This window comes from Perca flavescens, chromosome 3 (genome assembly GCF_004354835.1).
Source record: "Perca flavescens isolate YP-PL-M2 chromosome 3, PFLA_1.0, whole genome shotgun sequence".
Lineage (NCBI taxonomy): Eukaryota > Metazoa > Chordata > Actinopteri > Perciformes > Percidae > Perca > Perca flavescens.
In genome coordinates this window covers 12962883-12982739 of record NC_041333.1, presented here as the reverse complement: position 1 = coordinate 12982739, position 19857 = coordinate 12962883, and the positions used below count along the sequence as shown (strand labels likewise).

General features: G+C 39.3%; 1 protein-coding gene across 2 annotated transcripts in view; it reads right to left on the bottom strand.

The window, feature by feature from the left end:
* plch1 (phospholipase C, eta 1) overlaps positions 1-19857 on the bottom strand; it is a 71891-nt gene that overhangs the window by 21749 nt on the left and 30285 nt on the right. For both annotated transcript variants that reach the window (XM_028574647.1, XM_028574648.1), the window contains exons 6-13: positions 18310-18480; positions 17396-17489; positions 13097-13300; positions 11948-12068; positions 9129-9300; positions 5871-5978; positions 2344-2499; positions 1537-1599 (exon numbers count right to left, since the gene is read on the bottom strand). In XM_028574647.1, the coding sequence (XP_028430448.1) occupies positions 1537-1599; positions 2344-2499; positions 5871-5978; positions 9129-9300; positions 11948-12068; positions 13097-13300; positions 17396-17489; positions 18310-18480 (1089 nt within the window). The remainder of the gene's footprint in view (positions 1-1536; positions 1600-2343; positions 2500-5870; positions 5979-9128; positions 9301-11947; positions 12069-13096; positions 13301-17395; positions 17490-18309; positions 18481-19857) is intronic.

The following is a 19857-nucleotide window of genomic DNA, read 5'->3' as shown; positions in this document are numbered from 1 at the left end:
GCATGGTTTTATTTCAGTTAGCCTAATAGCTGGTTTGATTTGCATTGAGAGATGATTTCATGGAAAGTACCCCATGCCAATCTCAAAGGTTGGATTTTTCTAATTTTTTTCAATTAAGGCATTCATTTTTTTAGCAGGGGTTCCTATACTCACGAGCAGCACTGTATGAATAACGCACAATTGTCACTGCATTGATCTGCAGTGTGGAATTGGAAGAATGTGGCAGTCTTAATTATCCTCCTGCTACCTCATACAGGCTGAAGATAACACTACAAATGGTGCTTTGTAAATGCATGTTCTCATGTAGGACTTTACAGGAGATTTATCTTCAGGAAAACAGTGAGGAGGCTTCATTTCTGCGTCCCATAAGTGAAGATCAGTTAATCATGTTTAAACAATACACTCATTGGCCAGATTAATGGGAACTAAAAAAATAAATAAAAAGATTAAAGGTGCAGTAGGTAAGACTTGTAAATATATATATTTGCTTAAACTGACCCCTATGTTCCAGTAGAACTACATGAAGCAGGTAATTAAAAAAAATAATCCACCTCCTCTGGCACCACCTCCAGCCTGTAGTGCCATTTGTAAAAATCCACAGTTCCCTGTTCAGATGCACCAATCAGGGCCAGGGAGGGTGTCTAACTGCGTGTCAATCACTGCTCATGCACACACATTCATTCTCAATTGTGGGGGGAGTGGCTTAGGAGACCATTTGGGCTTTAGCAGAAAGGGGGGAGGGACTGAGAAGTTGTCGATGTTCACATTTTTTGGCTAAGTCCTGGATCTTCGCAATCCTACCTACAGCACCTTTAATGCAGTCTAATGACATAGCCATGCAATAAGTCCTGCCTTCACCAAGGCTATAATGTTCTGTTTTTATTTTAACTGTTTTAGAGAAGTGTTGGAGGCTGTACTTTTTGTTGCTGTGTGTTGAATAGTAAAGTTACACTGACAGGTGTAGTTATTTCTAGTGACTGTCAAAGCTCCAGGCTCCCTGTCTTTCTTAGAGAAGTCTATCTCAGAACAACCTTTGGGATGCAATCTGTCTCCAATCCAAGCACATGGCCCAGCCATTGTAGTCACCTCAGTTAGTTGTCCTCAACAAAAACAGCCTTCACTTATATTGCGTGGTGTTTCCAGCACCATTGGCTTTTGTCGGTTTTTACAGAGAACACGCTCAATCAACAGCCGAGGCCGTGGTGAGGGAGTTCTGTCTGAGTAGCTGTACAGCCGAGAAAATCTGGGATTTTACCTATTTAGTGCGACTTTTTTTCTTCAATTAAAAGAACAGTGTTCGTTCTTTAGGGCCCGTTTGGTATGTCAGGCCCCAAAACTGGTGTCGGTAAATAGAAAGTTGGATGCTGTCCAATCAACATTATCTAAAGGAGAGAACTAAAGTTCTGTATTTATTGGGATATGAAGTACTGAAGTATTTCATTACCAAATAACCTGAATTTGCCATTTGAGACCTCGCAAGAATAGATCAAGAATCAAGCAAAGAAAAAGAGCAAGCGTCCCTTCCATGCTCCTCACCTTCTGCTTGAGCGTCGTGATGAAGGATCTGCTTTGGGATTTCTTCAGAACCCCTTTGGAGCTCTAGAGACAAGAATAACACATTCAGAGACTCTTTTTTATATATTTGTGTGTGTGTGTGTGTGTGTGTGTGTGTGTGTGTGTGTGTGTGTGTGTGTGTGTGTGTGTGTGGGCTTGTTTACATTCTTGTGTGTGGATCATTTGATGCAAATCTAATCACTACCACATTAGTGCCCAGCGAGACATGTAAACCCTAAAGCTAAATAGCTGGGGGGGCTGCATCAGACATTAGCCAATAAAGCACAGCGCAGCTGAAGAAGAGAGTGGGTGAGAAATAAAAAAGAGAGAGAAACTGAAGAAGGAAAATTACAGAAAGGAAGACAGAGAGGAGAAAATACTTTAGAGACAGAATGAGGTGAAGGGGAATCACCAACAAAGAAGGAGTAGAATAAAGAGAATAGGAAACTCCGATGCACAACACCCAGTACATTAAAATGGCTGTCAGGAAACTGAAGCTTCTAAAAATAGCACAAGAGGCAAGCAGGGAAATTAAATATTAAGTAACACTGCAGACATTTAGTTTCTCATCCCTTTTGGTGTGTTTTGCCACACTTTGGATGAAACACCACCGAGGTGGGAACACAGCAGTCCCTCTAGACTGGCCTGAGGAGGTCCTGCCTGACTGTCCATTTTTATGTGTTCAGTAGGTGTGTTTGACCTGTGATTGGTTGAGTAACTATCCCCCCCCGTCTTCCTTCTCTTCATCTGATGATGAGTGTAGCTCTACACATTGCCTTGGGGTGGTACCTGCCGCAGGTTCTTCTGAAGGCCCTGGTGCGTAGCCCGGAGCAGAGCTCGGATGCTGAAACTGTCTGTATCTTCCTTGTCTCCGATCTGAGACTCCTTCAGTAGAGAGTCCAGTTTCTTTCTGATGTGAGACTCCACCTGGTGATGACCATTCCCCTGTGTGAAAAAAAGAGGAGAGTCATTAAAAAAGGGAAAGGAGAAAGACAGCTAGGCAAGAAAGTGAGACACATGGAGGAGGTCATTTCAATAAAGAAGCAAGGAAACATATGTTGATGGGAGATGATGGAGAGTTGTGTCATCTTGGGGCACCGACACACATTGTCACTGTTGAACATTTTTAGTAACATTTAGGATTCTATTCACCCAGTTATTGAGATATTACACAAATATATTTCACAGTTTGATACATGAAAATTAAGTTTTGATTAACGTTAACGTTAGGCTACTGCTCTGCTTTCTGCTCAAGACTCGGCTTAAAGCCATTGTTGTCATATAGCAACCGAGCGTCTCTAGCCAATTTCAGCTGCACAAGCTACAAAATAACTAATTAGGCGTATTTAACTCATAATAAGACTGTAGCGACATGCCTATAGGTAGCAGTATACAGTGCTATGTGTACGACTTCTTCATTTGGTTACAACAAAGACAAAAGTGCTTAAAATTGTAGAAAACCACAGTGTTTACGACGTGTGATGCACGACGTAGCCATCTTTGAAAGTGAACTCGGGGTCCTCTGAGTTCAGACGACTTGACGAGTCGTATATACGACCTCGGTGGCGTTCTTTTTGCAACTTCCGGTTCGTAACTCCGGAAAACGACTCGTAAATCGACTTCGGTGGACAAAAAGAACGCACCATAACTACAGCCAGACTGTTCTCATACGCATAGCTACGAATAAAAATAATTTGTATGATTTCACATATTTTTGCGGTGTACACCACATTAACTGCTGCTGTATAAAAACACCGTGGGCTGCATAGGGTGGAGGTCGAGGTGGATGTTTGGGTCATAAAGCACAGCGCTTTTAACCCTAACCCTAACCTAACCATAACCCTCCAAACTATGGCCTTTTTCCTAAACTTAACTAGTCGCTTTGGTGCCTCAACTTAACTGTCGTCGCAGTATGACGCTCACTTTTTGTCAGCTAAACTCAAATGCTACAGCGCCTGAAAGGACCGCCATCTCGTGGAGCCCTGTAGCCCGGCTCCACGTAACCTTTTGTTGGCTAAACTCAAGTAGCAACGGCCGCTGATATAACCAACAACTCATGGAGCTCTGTAACCAGAGTCACGTGACGCGCCTAATTTCGTAGGATATCATTCTAATTGGTGTGCATACATTTCCGTACGATATCGTACAAACCCGTTCATGAGAATGCGTTGCTACAGCAGCAGTTTAGGATTGCAGATGTAGACATATAGATGTGCCCCATCAACAGGTATAGGAAATAAATGCTCGTGCAATTTTGCCTCCTGCACCAACTGCAGGCCATGTGTTACCACTTCAGGGTTTTTTCATTGCTGCGAGAGTGAATGTGTTTAATATTTAAAATGTTACACATTAAACATGCTAACTGTAGGCTATGTTAGCATCACATTGTTTTGATTAAGCCAAAAGGTGGTACGAGTCTAAAATTTAAAAACATCAAAACTATACAGACACATAAGCCGTGTCTAAAATTACGCGCTTGTTCACGCTTACTATTGTATTTCTACACAACAGACACTTAGTAGTTTAGTCTGCAGTGAGATGTAAATTGAGATTTTAGACAGATTTTTATGCGGCATCATATGCAGTAGGAGTAAACAATACTATGCAATTCACCTTTTTTTTTCCCACAGACGGAAGCTATATACTATACACTATCACTGCAATGTTAGTGGTGACTGCTGTGAAAACATAATGGTTTAATTAGCTGAGTACAAAACCTCTTATCAGTGGAAACCTGCCATCCACCCTTTATAAAATGGCAGTGATCATCCAAAGTGGCATCTGCGGCCTCATGCCTCCAGCTAAATGTAGAAGAATGATGCCATATTCTAGTTACACAACGGAACCATCTGGAAAATAGCGGAGTGTTTTCCTGCGTTAAATGTGGTGAGGAGGAACCTGGCACTACCGTTTCACAGAATGACAAAACAAGATTAGGAATGGCTATAAAAATGGCCCAAGGCAAGTTCAGGAGTGATCTGCAAAAACATGCAGCGATGAGATTCTCTGACTTGTTTTACATGTTTCTGCGCTGCTTATCTATAAAAAAACCTGCACGTTTAAATGCTTGCATTGACTTAATATTTATATATGCACCATTAAGCATTGATCATTCTAAATCATTACTGCAATGATGATCAATAAAACTTTACAAGTACCGACATTACTACCCAATTATTGAAGTCATTACATCAAGCACAACAATGCCATTAAGATGCCATTATCTAACAAACTTCTGTTTGTGGTGCCTGTATGTGAAGGTTTTGATTCTTTAACATTAGTCCCTGCCAAGAGAGGCTGTTGATGATGCCATATTTTCTTGAACGAACTGATTAAGCTGCACTTAAATAACTGAAAGAGAAGTACAAATATAACCATAAGGGAAGCTGCTGCTGCTGCCCAGACAGAGAGGCTGACAGCCGTCGGAGAAAAAAATAAATAAATAAATAAATATATATATATACAGTATATATATATATATATATATATATATATATATATATATATATATATATATATATATATATATATATATATATATATAAAAAAAAAAGCGACTAGTTAAGTTTAGGAAAAAGGCCATACATATATATATATATATATATATATATATATATATATGTATATGTATATATATATATATATATATATATATATATATATATATATATATATATATATATATATATATATATATATATATATATATATATATATATATATGTATATATATATATATGTGTGTATATATATATATATATATATATATATATATATATATATATATATTTTTTTTTTTTTAAGGAAATATGTTGTAAAGGTAAAAATACAAAATTAAAAGTTAAAAAAGCTGAGTTTTGCGATGTTTCATTTATAATATCTGTTGTATCAATCAAAATATTTTTTTAATTTGCTGAAGGATACAATCCTTTCAGTGCTGTTCTGGTTTCAATGGCATGTAGAAAAACAGGAATAAGGGCTCTGTGTAAGGTGAATGAAAGGCATACTTCCTGTTTTGCACTAATTTAAATAGAAAGGGGCTTCTTGAGCCACTGGTTACTTTGCCAATACACATAATTATCTTACTTTGATAATAGTGAAAAATTAAAAGATCTCCCAAGCCATTTTTCACTTCCATCACTTGCTTAAGTCGATAGATGGGCACAACTGGTCTGAGAACGAAAACTTATTGAAAACAAAGGAGGAAAGACTCAAGTAATGTGAAGAAACGCGTCTGTCTGGGGGTGTTAAGTAACTCAATTGTTCATGCATGTTTGTGTGAACATATTGTTTATAGCTACATTTCTCTGCCTTACATTGCTGCTCTTAAGCTTGAAGTCATCCTCAATTTCATCCGCGCTGTCATCATCAGACACTTCGCCTTCCTCGGCGTCCGCTGACAGATAGGCAGGCAGACTCTTTCCCTGGATAGAGACAGGACAGCCAAAGAGATGAGAGGAGAGTGGACAAAACATACATTTGACCCATGCATTTATCTTAAATCCTCGCTCTTCTCTTTTATATAGAACGCCCACACAGGTTGCACCTCTAAGATAGTCTGAGAATATAACACAGCAGAATGCAGCATGTTTTACACAGACATTTACTTAACTGCATATACACCTTAAAGTAATCTCTGTTATGTGGCTCCTTTCCCTGTATTTATATGCAGAGTGAAAGCAATTACTGCCACACAGACACACATTGTGCAGTTGTGCGCACGCAAAAACACACACAAATTGTAGAATCAGCTGCAGATTTTCTGACCAGCTGTGTGAGCAGCTCCCTGAGCAGCTCCTTCAGCAGAGTGGAAGCCCATTAGTGAGCCATTCTGAAGGTGTGAGTGGGAGTCAAGATTTTTTAAGCTTCTTCCATAATCAATAGCAGACTCTGAGCTTCCCGTGGTACATTGAGTCTCTCACTGGCTGATATCAACGCCCTCATTTCAACCACTGCTACAAGTAGTCTATCCCCTCTTCCTTCTATCTGTGACTGTCAAAAAGCCTTAAGGCATTTTCCTTTACTGTCTTGGGACTCTATGGTCTCTTGCTCCACTGAGGGATGGAGAGAGGTGAAAGGCTCTCAAACGAGGGCAGAGAGGGGGAGGAAAGAAATGGAGGAAAAACTGTTAGAGGAGTAAAGGGCTTTATAGAAAATCAATAATGCTCTTTTACTTTTAAGACATCTGGCTGGGAAGGGACAAAAGCAGAACTTTTTTTCCAGGGGAACAATGCAGGCTTTCTTCACTTTACAGATAAAGTCAATTTGATCTGGTTCTTATAAAAAAAAAAAAAAAAATTAAATAAATGATGAGAGCTTTTGCTCAACAAGATGATCTCTGTTTCTTCTTCCTGTGTTGGTGGATAAGGATCTTCTGGGTCTATAGCCCTCAAAGTGAGAGCTGATGTTAAAAAAAAGATGTCTTTTTGAGGATGATCATATCAACCATATTTCACAGATCATCTGGCTGGGCACCCGTCCTGCCTTTTGGGATCACAACAGACTGGAGATAACATATACACGTACAAAATATGTACAAAAGTTAGAAGTGGTAAACCATGCCTTTGCCACAAAATGAGCTTTAGACTTTTGAAAAATGATTGTAAAGCATTGGTATTACACCAAATAAGGAAATCTTACATGTTTCGTATGCCTAATGGGCTATTCTTGAACAATGATATTCTGTTTGTTTGCCAAAAAGTAATTTACATACAAAGGAGGTGCTATAAAACTCCCAAACAGAAATCCTAATAGACTTATTTGTGATTAGGGAGGGGTTTGCCAAAAATATGACAGATAGGCTATAGAATATAGGACAATCCTTTAATTTAACTATGTTTCTGAGACCCCAAACAGAAGTAATGCCTCAATTTTCTTTGACTTCTGAAAGATAAGTTCAAAAAACAATCCTCAAAAACAATAAAAAAAGGAAAAGTCATCAAGTATCAAGCTGATGAAAAAGGCCCAGGGTCTCCAAACTGATGATTATAGATAAAAGAAACCTTCATTGACTGGTGGTGAGAGACAGAATGTGAACCACCCTTTTTATACAAACATTTTTTTACATCCACCCACACTTAATCTAATTCAAAGAAAAAGCAAATGCTAATGTTTCCTCGGACAGGCAGCCTCTATACATGTCAGAGTTAAAAAGCACTAACATTAACCAAGAGAGTGCAACAGTCTACAATCCAGTACCTTTGGAGCAATGCATCAGTCTGAATGTGTGCCAGGAGTGTTTTAAGTACTGAATGTGTTCCACCTATGGTGACTTAATTACTTCAGTTAATGAAAAACGGCATTATTTATTATTAATCATTTAGAGAAAACTGCCATTTTGAGCTTCTATGGTAAGTTAAGAAAGACTACTAGGTTTTTTCAAATCTGAATTATGAAAAAAACTGTTTTATGTTAAAGTTTTACGTTCCAGTGTAGTTTTAAGCAGGGATTTAAGAAATAAAGGATTGGCTGTGATTCTGTGTACATTGCTAATGGAATTTAAATATGCTTTAAATATTCATCTATTCAACATTTGATGACAGTTGAAATAATGAAGTTTGACAAACCCAACTGAGTCGCCGTGCAGGTTGTGTTTGCATGTGTGCCTCTGTTTGTTTCAAAAGTATAAAACACAACAATCTGTCGCTCAGTTATCATATGCCGGCATCTCGTCCGTCTCTCCTTTCCCCTCTATGATTAATACAATGACCTAGTTTTGTCCTCCCTTTCTTCTCTTCCTTCTCTTCATCTGTTTATGGGCAATAATTAGCTGCGTCACAGTGCCTCTCCCACTCCCCATCGTCAGTACAGCAACGCACATGAAGCCAGATATGGAGGGATAACGAGTGCCTCGCTTTCTTCACTGAAATAAGAGGAAGGAAATGGAGTTTTGCGATGCAGATGCTTTGATTTGCAAGTGCACTAACTGACTGGGTGTATTTTAATTTTAGCAGTTTTATTTTGGTTCAAAATGCTGCCGCTCGATTCCTTACCGGAACTCATAAACGAGATCACATTACACCCTTTCTTGCCTCCCTTCTTTGGCTACCAGTTTGCTTTAGAATACATGTGAATATTCTGTTGTTCATTTTTAAAGCTTTTTATGGTCAAGCCCCATCTTATATCGCTGAACTACTGAAGCTGCACGCTCCTCTGAGGTCATTAAGGTCTGCTGACCAGCTACTCTTTTTTTTTTTTTTTTGTCCCTAGAAAGCAGCTCAAAAATGGGGGAGATCGAGCATTTTCAGCCGTGGCCCCAAGGCTGTGGAATGAATTGCCTCTGCATGTCAGACTGGCCCCCAGCCTTCCCATTTTTAAATCACGACTTAAAACTCACTTTTATTCATTGGCCTTTAAACCTGCTTGAGAGTTGTATTCTGCATTTTCATTTTCCAGTTTGTTACTTGTTTTAAATGTTTGTTTTTGTTACTTGTGTGTTTATAATCTGTTCGTAATCATGTCAATGTCCAGCACTTTGGTCAACCTGGTTGTTTTAAATGTGCTTTACAAATAAAGTTGGATTGGATTTCTGTCAGTTCACCATCCATCAACAGTATCCATAGATTTGTTCTTACTTTGATGAGGATCTTGCCCTGCAGGCATTGAGGACTGGGTAATGTTTTGGAGTCTCTGCTCAGGGCATCTCTCACGTCCAGTTTGTCTCCAAAGATTTCTCGCAGGTACTGAGCAATCTTCTTCTGCTGCTGGATGCTACAGTGGTTCTCTATGGACAGAATTACTGGGAACCTGAAAGAAAAAAAAAAAAAAAAATCAACATCCATATTCAGATTTCCATAAATTACATCAAAACCTGCATTAAGAAAATGTGTCTTGAATGCAGCCAATAGACTGAAGTGAGACTTATCTGTATTTCCATTTCTCACCTCCAAGCAAGAGAACCAGTAAATGATTAAAATGCAGTTGCATAAACACCTCTTAACCTCTGTGGCATGGTGTGTATGTGTGTATGTGTCAAAGTGCTGCATGTGTGTGTGCGCGCCTGTGTTTTCATTTAGAAAAGGTGAAATGACTTGTGGCCACACGGCAGCGCAGCTCAAATGTCAGGTTTGTCAGACTGACAGCTCTCCCTCAGGGACACAGCCTTGCTCTCAACTCCACCTCTGATCCACAAAACACACACTCACATGCACGCACACACTTAAACACACACAAACACACACAGCCAAAGTAAAAAAAAGAGAGGAACATCCAGAGTAATTTCTCTTTGACACATGGGCGACACTGGCTCAATGAAGTGTGTGTGTGTGTGTGTGTGTGTGTGTTTCAATACAGCCATTAATCAAATTAACAGGTGGCACTGATGATAAAACATTAGTTGAATGTAAAAGGTGAGAACAGCAGCGAGGGAGACACGAGATAAAGCACAGGGTGATTAATTTATTCACCTGGTCTTGCTGTCAGAATTATTACAAATGACTAATTAACATGGTGTGAGTTTATGAGAATATAAAGATATTTTCAATTTGCATGTTTTCTTTCAGGAGGCCACATTAAACATGGACTTTAGTTTAATTTACAGAGTAATACAAAGTAACCATCAGGAGAAAATGTTTTGTCGACTGAAATTAATTAGGAAAAGTAGTGCAGCTTTGGCAAACATTTTTTAAAAGCTATACCTGTAGTAACGCTGTCACCAACAATTATTTTCATCTTCCAGTTATTTTGTCAATTAACTGATTTATCATTTGGCCAATAAAATGTTCAAATGTAAAATGTTCTATCACAAATAAAAGCAGCAAATTCCACAAGATGAAAGATGAGACAAGGAGATATTTGACATTTACAATTAAAATATTATCAAATGATGCTGATAAGAGTCAATACTAAACACAAAATACAAAAGACAATAAGAGACAGCCATCAAATGGTTTTCATGGGATTTTCGATCAATGTTCTGAAATTAGGCAGTTGTGCCTCTGCTCTCCATTTTGCTTCCCTGTTTTGTTGAATGTTATCCTGTTTTGATCTGGGAATGATTGTAGAAAGGAAGAAATGTAGAATGGCTATGTGCCTGCAAAATCTCTTATCGTGATGCATGATGAAACACTTCAAAGTACACTCATTTAAACTATAATTGATTCAAAATAAACATATAGGGAAAAAAAAGATTGAAATTGCATTTCAATTAAGACAACAACAGACGTACAGACGTACAATAATTCAGCTTGCAATAAAGTAACAGCCAGCATATTAGCTTAGCTTAGCATAAAGACTTTGTCCAATCCAACTACCAGCACCTCTAAAGCTCACCAATTTAAACGTACCTGGTTTGTTTTTGTTGAAAGCCAATAGCATAGTTCTCAAAATGTCAAACTACTCCTTTAAAACCATTACAGATATTACCTGCTAAGAATTGAAAGAATTAACGTCTAGAAGTTAATGACTAGATGAAGTCTAAAAGGCAGATGCACAGCCTTTTTAGTAAACCTTCCAACGAGCCATTGCCAGATATACTTTCATTTCTACTTAAATTGAATGTACTCCAACACTGTCTCTACCTTTGACTTGAACACATGCTTTTATAACACAGGCGCTGTACTCATAAGTAGCTGCAATAGATGTCAAAACGAGCCAATGTGACAGCAGGAAGCTGCATCATTCACCACTTTGTTTGGGTATTGTTGGACCCAGCAGAGACAAACAGTGGCTCCTCAGGGAGCCAGAGGAAACGCTGCTAAGCAGATGGTAGAGTAATAGGTGCTAATTACTGCCAGGAATCATAGTGTTCTCTGAAAAACACGAACCTGGCTGTCTAAATGTTGCATCTTTCTCCTTAAACCCTGGGGGGAAACCTTCTATCAAATTCATAGATATTTTATTATAGCAGTGTGAGAAGTGCTAGTTTAGTTGTACGAGGAAAACTAATAGTTCTGCAGCTTTTTTATGAGCAAGCTGATGCTCTTATATCTCATCCCAAAGTGGACGATAAAGCAACTCACCTAAACAGAAGAGGACAATGTACAAAGTGTAATCAATAACACAATCTGTGTGTTAGCATATGCAAAAATGTCGTGCGGTTTGTCTTGAAGCAAAAATCAATATTTGCTCTACTGAAATGATGTTTGAATGTTTGAGCCAGATTTATATGACTGAGTTAACTTTAGGAGACATAAGTAAAATGGCATTTCTATTTGGCATTCTGGGCCATTTTCTCCTAGTACAATACCTAGGGGATAAGGGTAGTGTCTACTTTTCATAAAATATCTCGCACGCACATGCACGCACATGCACGCACATGCACACACACACACACACACACACACACACACACACACACACACACACACACACACACACACACACACACACACACACACACACACACACACACACACACACACACACACACACACTGTAGGGAGATTTGACTCACTGGTTATTTATGAAGGCATATTTATTGATGGTCACTATGACAGACTTGAACGGTATCTTGGAGGTCAGAGTGTAGCCGTGTTGGACCATCGGCTCTCCATCAGGACCGTCCCAACAGTCCACTGCAGGGAACAACAGAAGAAATGATGTATGAATAAAACAGTGCATTGTGTTACTCTTCTCAGTTTTCTGTCTCTTCTCTGTGTTCAGCTTTGAATATAGCAAAGACAATCTATTTTAATTGTACTTGATCTCTCAGCTGTTTTACATTCGCCTAATAAACACTGGTGTGAAATTATTGTGGGACACAACATAGCATGAATAAAAGTAATGTTCAAGCAAGATTGTGCTACTTTTCAGTGTTGCTGCATCTGCAAATTGTATTCCCAATCATAAACACAGCAAAAACAGGTGTTGGGTTTTAATTTAAAAACATTAACAAAAAAGGTTCCAAATTGCTAAGTAGTAAACATCCTTTAGCTCCATAAACATCCCTAACAGCGATTATTTTCATTCGACATTTAGCGCTAAACAGAGTGATACCATTTGATATAGAGTGAAACTGAGTTTGTTGCAATTATAAGCCAGTTTGTCCAATTGGAGTGGCTTTTTGCACAGCACACATTTTGACATAGTAAGAAAAGCACAGGTGTTACCAATAACATTACTGATAGCTCTGTTCTACTGAAGTGCCCCAGTAGACCATGCCAGTGTGAGAGTGATACACGATACCATGATGGCAGAAACTGAAACCAATTCAGCCACGCTTAATGCTATTATGTACACCTGTGCTTTTCATACTGTGATATGTCAAAATTCCTTCTGTGGAAAAGGCTTACGCAGTCAGATTATAGCTTTGCATGGTGTCCATATTTTAATTTAGATGTATAGTGCGACATACTGGGGTGTATGATGTATTCATGTACCTATGTATTTACAGTATGTGAGGCTCTGTACACACTGTGGCAACTCGTTTACTTGGAAAAGATACAAATAAAAAATACAAAATCGATATAATTACCTATCTATACCTGTCTTTATGTTATATGTTGATGTATTTGTCTGTATATATTGCTATGTGCATATATTGCTATGTGCATTGCTATATATATATATATATATATATATATATATATATATATATGCTTACCTTCTACACAGCGGCAGCCGGACTGCAGCACCCAGGCATACATGTCAGTCTTGGAGTGGGAGAGGAGCTGGTCTCCAGTCAGGTATGTGTTATGAGAGGAGGCGATGAAGTAGTTACACAGAGGCTGCTCCATGTCTTGATTCACCTCGTGGTGCAAAGGGTTGAAAATGTCACACGCTGGACTGCGCATGAAACTTGTGAAACCTGAAGGAAAATACAAATGTTTGGAAAAAATAACAACTTTGAATCAAACCAGACATTGTTAAAGAATTCTGCTTAGTTTCAATTATGATTTATCACTTTGGATATTGGATGAAAAACATGAAATGGGCTCAGACATAATTAGTTTTTAGGCATGCTGGCAGTCATGTGGATGACAATGCTGTCTGTCTGTTGTCCTGTTGTCTGTGCACCACTTTGGTCCAGACTGAAACATTGGATTCATGTTCCCTGGAAGATGTATCCTGCTGACTTTGGTGATCTCCTGACTTTTGCTCTAGCCCCACCATGCGGTTGGCACTTGATGATGGTGAAATGTCCCAATGCCATTAAATTAGATGCAGATATTTATGTTGCCCAACGGGATGAATTAAATTGTAGAATATTGACCAAAATATTTGCAAAACCAATGACAATCAGTTGCACTTTGTGTTTAGTGCTAATTGTAAAATGTTACAAGCTATACTAAATTGGTAAACAGGAAATATTATACCTGCTTAACATGAGACGTTAAAGAGCCAGCAAAGGTAAAAACAACAACTTCCAGGTTTCTTTCCTCCCAACATCTAGAACACTACTCAACAAGAAAACAGGTTAATCCTTACTTATATATAGTTCATAGGCAAAAAGGCACTGTTGCATTTAGTAATATGCATTATTTATCATGGTTTTCATGATTTCCTTTCCTCATTTTTTATAATACCTATGTATTTATATATTTTATCTCACAGGACATGTTGTATGTCATTTTTACTGTTATATTTTGGTGTACCACAGTACTAATTTGTGGCTACATATTGTTTCAAGTTGATTGCTGCAGTGTGTAGCACTTATTGCCCAAGCATCTTATGAGTTAGCATTGTCATTGTGAGCATAATAGAATGCTGGAATTAGCATTTAGCTCAAGTACACACAGAGCCACAAAAAATGGCTGTAGATGTAGACTATAGTGCTTGTCATGCAGTGATTCTTCATCCCACCTTCATCTCATTTACATTTAGATGTAATGTCCTGAAAAGAAAAGTGAACGCCGTTACCCAAGAACTTTTCTATTTCAAACTACTAGTCTCCAGATAATTTCCTACACCTTCTAACAACTTCCAATAGTGACATCTACAGAATCTCTCTTCATCTTGCAGGTTGATCTCCAGGAAAATAACAAAGGATGACAGACAAGCACATTCAAACCAGAGCACTGTGGTTTGAAACCAGAGTGGTGAGGTTTGAAACCATGCTACTGATGGATATGCTCCACACAGCCACAGCTTTTGGTACAGCATGAACAGGAATGAGAGGAAAGAAAGCATCCTGTCATCCAGAGAGGAGGGATGAAAATGAGACAAAAATACCAAGAGCATGAAAAGTCATGAATAAACGAACCAGACAGCTAATGGAAAAGTAGACTGTGGTGGAGAAACGGAAAAACGTGACACGGATATTGGAAATATTTTGGATGTGGAAAGTCAGTGATCAGACTGAACGCACAATCTCGTCATGGTGTCAGCATGGCTAAATCCAGATTTTAACAGTGCACTGTATGACATGAAACACTGTTATTAACAGCTCATCACACTGTAAAAGTATGTGAAAAGTGCCCTGCCACACAAAACCCTTTTTAATTGCACTTTTTGAATTATGTTAGGTCCATATGTGTTTGTGTTAAGTCGTGAATGTGAAAATGAACTGCTACCTCCTCTGTCAGCTCTAGCCACTGAAAAGAAATAAGCGGAGAAATCAGGCCAATTACAAAAGTGTTGCCTGAGCTCATTACTAATCATGAGTTCGCCCAGTTGCGCTGGGTAAAGGATGCTGATAGCCAGGCTCTCATTGGCTAGCTGTTAGCCAATCAGAGTCAAGCAGCTTAGCTCATTGAATATTAATGAGAACTGCCACAAATTTAGCTGAGTCTTCCTGCAGGCTTTCTATACCACGCTAGAATGGCTTGAAACAAGGTAACAAAAAAATGTTACAGAGTCCATGGTAGAACTTCAGACACTACCACAAAGTAATGAAATACATGTGGCAGGGCACCTTTAACATGAATTTGTACATTACTGTCACATCTGTGCACAAAGCATGTTTAAACACATCTCTGGCCTGCAGGGTCTGATCAGTCCTTCATGCCTCCAACCAGATTAGTCTCACCCTTCCTCTTCCCCCTCTCATCTCCTCTTCCCTATACTCACCCTCATTTCAGTCACACTCTCATTTTCTCTCTCCCGTCGCCCTCATTCTGACTTCCCAATTTTCTCACTCCAGCTACGCTCCTCAATCCATCTTCTCCCTTAAGCTCACCCTTCAGTTGCACGTGGTGTTACTTTAAATCACACTCAAGAGAAGAACACTTGCCAAAAGACAAAACCTAAAACATTCATGGTCATTCGTTTTTATTCTTTTTAGTCACTCATTGTCAGGATTCAAGGATTTTATTATGAGGGGTGGAATTCACAGTAAATAATAAAAAAAACGTGGTTGATGGAAATTTTTAATTTAATTAGTATATTTGCTCTAAAATGTAATGGTGATGAAATTATTACGATATACTTAAATTTCAATTTCATTTCAAAGTTTCTTGAATCATATGTTACATCTTACTCAAAGCCAACAATCTTTAAAGGTCCCATGGCATGAAAATTTCAATTTCACAGTCATCAGTTTTTTTTTTAACATTAATATGAGTTCCCCCAGCCTGTCTATGGTCCCCTAGTGGCTAGAAATGGCGATAGGTGTAAACCGAGCCTTGGGTATCCTGCTCTGCCTTTGAGAAAATTAAAGCTTCCAATCTGGAATCTTCCCCTTATGACGTCATAAGGGGAAAGGTTACCTCCCCTTTCTCTGCTTTGCCCACCCAGAGAATTTGGCCTGCCCATGAGAGAGAGAGAGACATCATGGCTTTCAAACGAGCAAAATGGCAGTTAGTCAAGGCCACACCCCCACCCTCCATCTTGCCCCCCCCACCTCTCCTCCTCAATAGCATTTAAAGCTACAGACACAGAAATGGCACATCCTAAGCTTATTGTGGGACTGGCTCTAGTGGCTGTAATTCTGCACCAAGGCTGAATTTTGGGAAAGAGACTTCAGATACAGTATTAGGGGACCACTAAGGCCTATATAAAAGCATCCAAAAAGCAGCATGTCATGGGACCTTACAAAATGAATGTCATTTTAATTTGTACTGTAGGCCTAGATACTATTTTATATGGCTCGACAAAACCCTGAAAATATTCCCCTGTACAGATGATCAAAATTTTTTAAAGTTGTTTAATTTTGATGTGTATAACTTTGCTAACTTAGTCTCAAAAGCCTGGAAGAAATGTGTATATAGAGTTTACTCTTATTAATTCATCACTCAACTTGTTCTTGTTGCACACCATTTATTCAGTGTTTATAGTGGTGTAGGCTATTAGCATTCATTTTGTGAAATGGCAAACATCTCATAATCACTAGAGACCATCTTGTGATGGGATCACACCAGCCACAACGCCAAGTCAGGCCAGGGGCATAAAGTGGGGGGGGGCCTTCCTTACTTCCAACTCCCCTACTTCCGGCGCCCTTGATCGGACCACAATCATCTTCAAATTTGACCTTCATTTTGACCTCAACTACACACCTGTAAAGTTTCGTGACTGCATCTTAAACGATTGCAATGCTCTCGTTGTGACAAAATCTGGCTGCAGGCATATACAACACCTGGCAAAGTATTCAAAACCGCCTCTGTGGTTGTTCCCACTACAGCAGATGTCTCCAGGACCACATTTTGCCATGATGACACACACACACACACACACACACACACACACACACACACACACACACACACACACACACACACACACACACACACACACACACACACACACACACACACACACACACACACACACACACACACACACACACACACACACACACAAAACATTACCAGCTGTCGTCACAATGTGTGACTGCTCTTGCCGGTTGACACCTCCTAAACTCCATAATGGCATAAACTCTATCGATACCTGATTTTGGGATCTGTTTTGAGAGGATGTAACAAAGTAATTGATGAAAAACAGAAGACAGGAAATGGGAGACAATTACCTTCAATTCCTATGACGCCTCTTTGTTTGTTCTCGTTACACATTTCAAACTTGTCAATGATTTCTGCAACATACTCTGGAGTCACACTGGCCATCTGTAGAGAAAAAAAAGAGAACAATTCATGTTAAGACCTTGTTTAGACTATTTAGTGTAGTAATTAATGTAATAAATAACAATGATTACATTTCAGTGTAAATGCTAAATGGAGTCTTTTTCCTATCTTTAAATTAATTTTCAGCCATGTCAAACAAGCAGCACAGTCTGAGAATGGTATTAATGATGTGCATCGCAGGCTGAAGGCGGTAAATACAGCATGATGAAAAATGACACCATTGCAGTGTAATAGAGAAAAGAGTGTGTCAGAAACACAAAGAAAGAGTATGAAGAACAAGAGAAGGGCGCCCATGAGACAAACCAATTTTAGGTGTGATAGATTTAGTGGAGCAGATTCCTCTGGGCAGACAGCTGAGACAAAGGGAGTTACATGTTAGACTAAGGGGAACAGGAACCTAATCTCTTTTGTGTGGCTGGATCTGAATATATTGAAACAGCTAATTGGGAGAGAAAGTAGTCTGGCTCAACAGGTGTACATTGCTGGGATAAAGCCTGACATCTGGTGTGTCTCTTATGCGCCGGATGTCCCTCCCCTCTCGCTATCTATCATTCTTAGCGCTGCCCAGGACGGTTGTAATTGGTTTAAAGAAATATAAACAAGCCAAAGCGTTTTCTCCCCTATCCCAGAATAGATATGCGGTGTAGCCAGACCATACTCGAGTGCTGACACAGCGCTGTGGAGAGAGCAAAGCGAGATTAGGGAGAAAGTCGTTTAGACACCTCATAAAAAATGTGTTGAGTTTAACCAAACTGGCTGTGGATTTTATTGGCTCTAACCCGAGACCGGCTGGACTTCTCACCTTCTGCTCATTCTGCAGGAAGTTGGCCAGCTCCTCCGCTGTCAGGTGATCCTTCCTGTCACTGTACGCCATCATCAGCAGGAAAAGGTCCCGTCTCAGAGACATCATCTTGTAGAAGACGGAGAACTCCTCGTATGTCAGCGTGCCCTGTTGATCGTCCGTGTCTGCTTCCTGCGAGATTGAGGAAGTGATATATTATATTTTGATGGTTAGACCAAAACTACAATAACAGGTTTAGGGAAACTCATGGCCTGCAGTGTGATTTTATGGTTGAATCGGTGTTGACTGGAGTTTCATTTTGCATTTTAAAAGCCATAAAATCTGGTTCCACACTTCTAAATTGCCGCCCAACTGTCAGATTTCTTGAGCAATTCAAATACGTCCAGCTTCCATCCCCTGCTTGTAAAAACAGTCGACCAATCAGAGCTGAGTAGGAGAGATTAAGAATAGGGATGTCATTTTCTTATGTAGGCAGCGAGCTACCTTTCTACATTCATGGAAAATAGCGACAAAAAATGGCAAGTCTGGATGAGAATGACACACCTAAAAAATATATATATAAATGTGAAATACGTTTAGTTGCTGCTCCTAGCAACAGCAGCTTCCGTGTCTGTCGGACCTCACTTACTACTGATTGGTTAAGACAAAGAAAAGTGACTCGCCTCCTTTCAAATCAGCTTACATGAACACAATGTAAGACTGAATGGATGTGAGTGAAATGCTATGGCTATGATATATGGCCAATAACCAATAATTACTCTAAGTGATGATAAACCATTATAAGCCCTGCCAATACATCGGTCAATGCTAAAATTAGCATAGACCTGTCAGCTGTGAAGGTGTGTGCGGGGGAACAGCTGTGCATTTTTTTTTTCTTTCTTCATCTCTTGTCATTTTTCTCTCTTCCACACTGATACAAACACAAATTCATACTGGAAAGCTTGCACACTGTAGCATTCTTTATGGCACAAACACATTAAATTTTTTTCTTTCCTAACCTCATATCTCACTACATGTTGCCCGAGGACACACACACAGCACAGATCGCTGCTCATCCTCTCCCCTCCACCTTGCTCTGCCTGCTCGCTGGGATCCGGCGTCTCATATTACCTGGATCACAGGCGGGCCCATCGACTCCACACCAAATCTAATAATACCAGCTAATGCCTCCATCACACTCCCATAATGAGCTCGCTGTGTGTATTGCGGGTTTCGATCACAGAAAGGATCTATAAACAACCCGCAGGATAAATCACTGTGATGGACTTCATTAGATATGCATGGACAGAAAACAAACGGAATAATGGTATTTTAAGCAACTGCACAAGCTGTTCTGGTTTGCAATGCCGTTTTCTGCCAATGCTTAAATGGAAAGAGATAATCAAATTCATTTTTTTTTTCATCTAATCTAAGCCCAAAGAGTGAATTGTTTTAGAGAGGGAAATTACAGTTAAGCCCATTACGAAGAGATAAAAACACTTTGAAATGGTAAAACGTGTGAAACTGTATCAACTCTAAACTGTTGGGGGTGGAGAAGAGGAGGCTTTC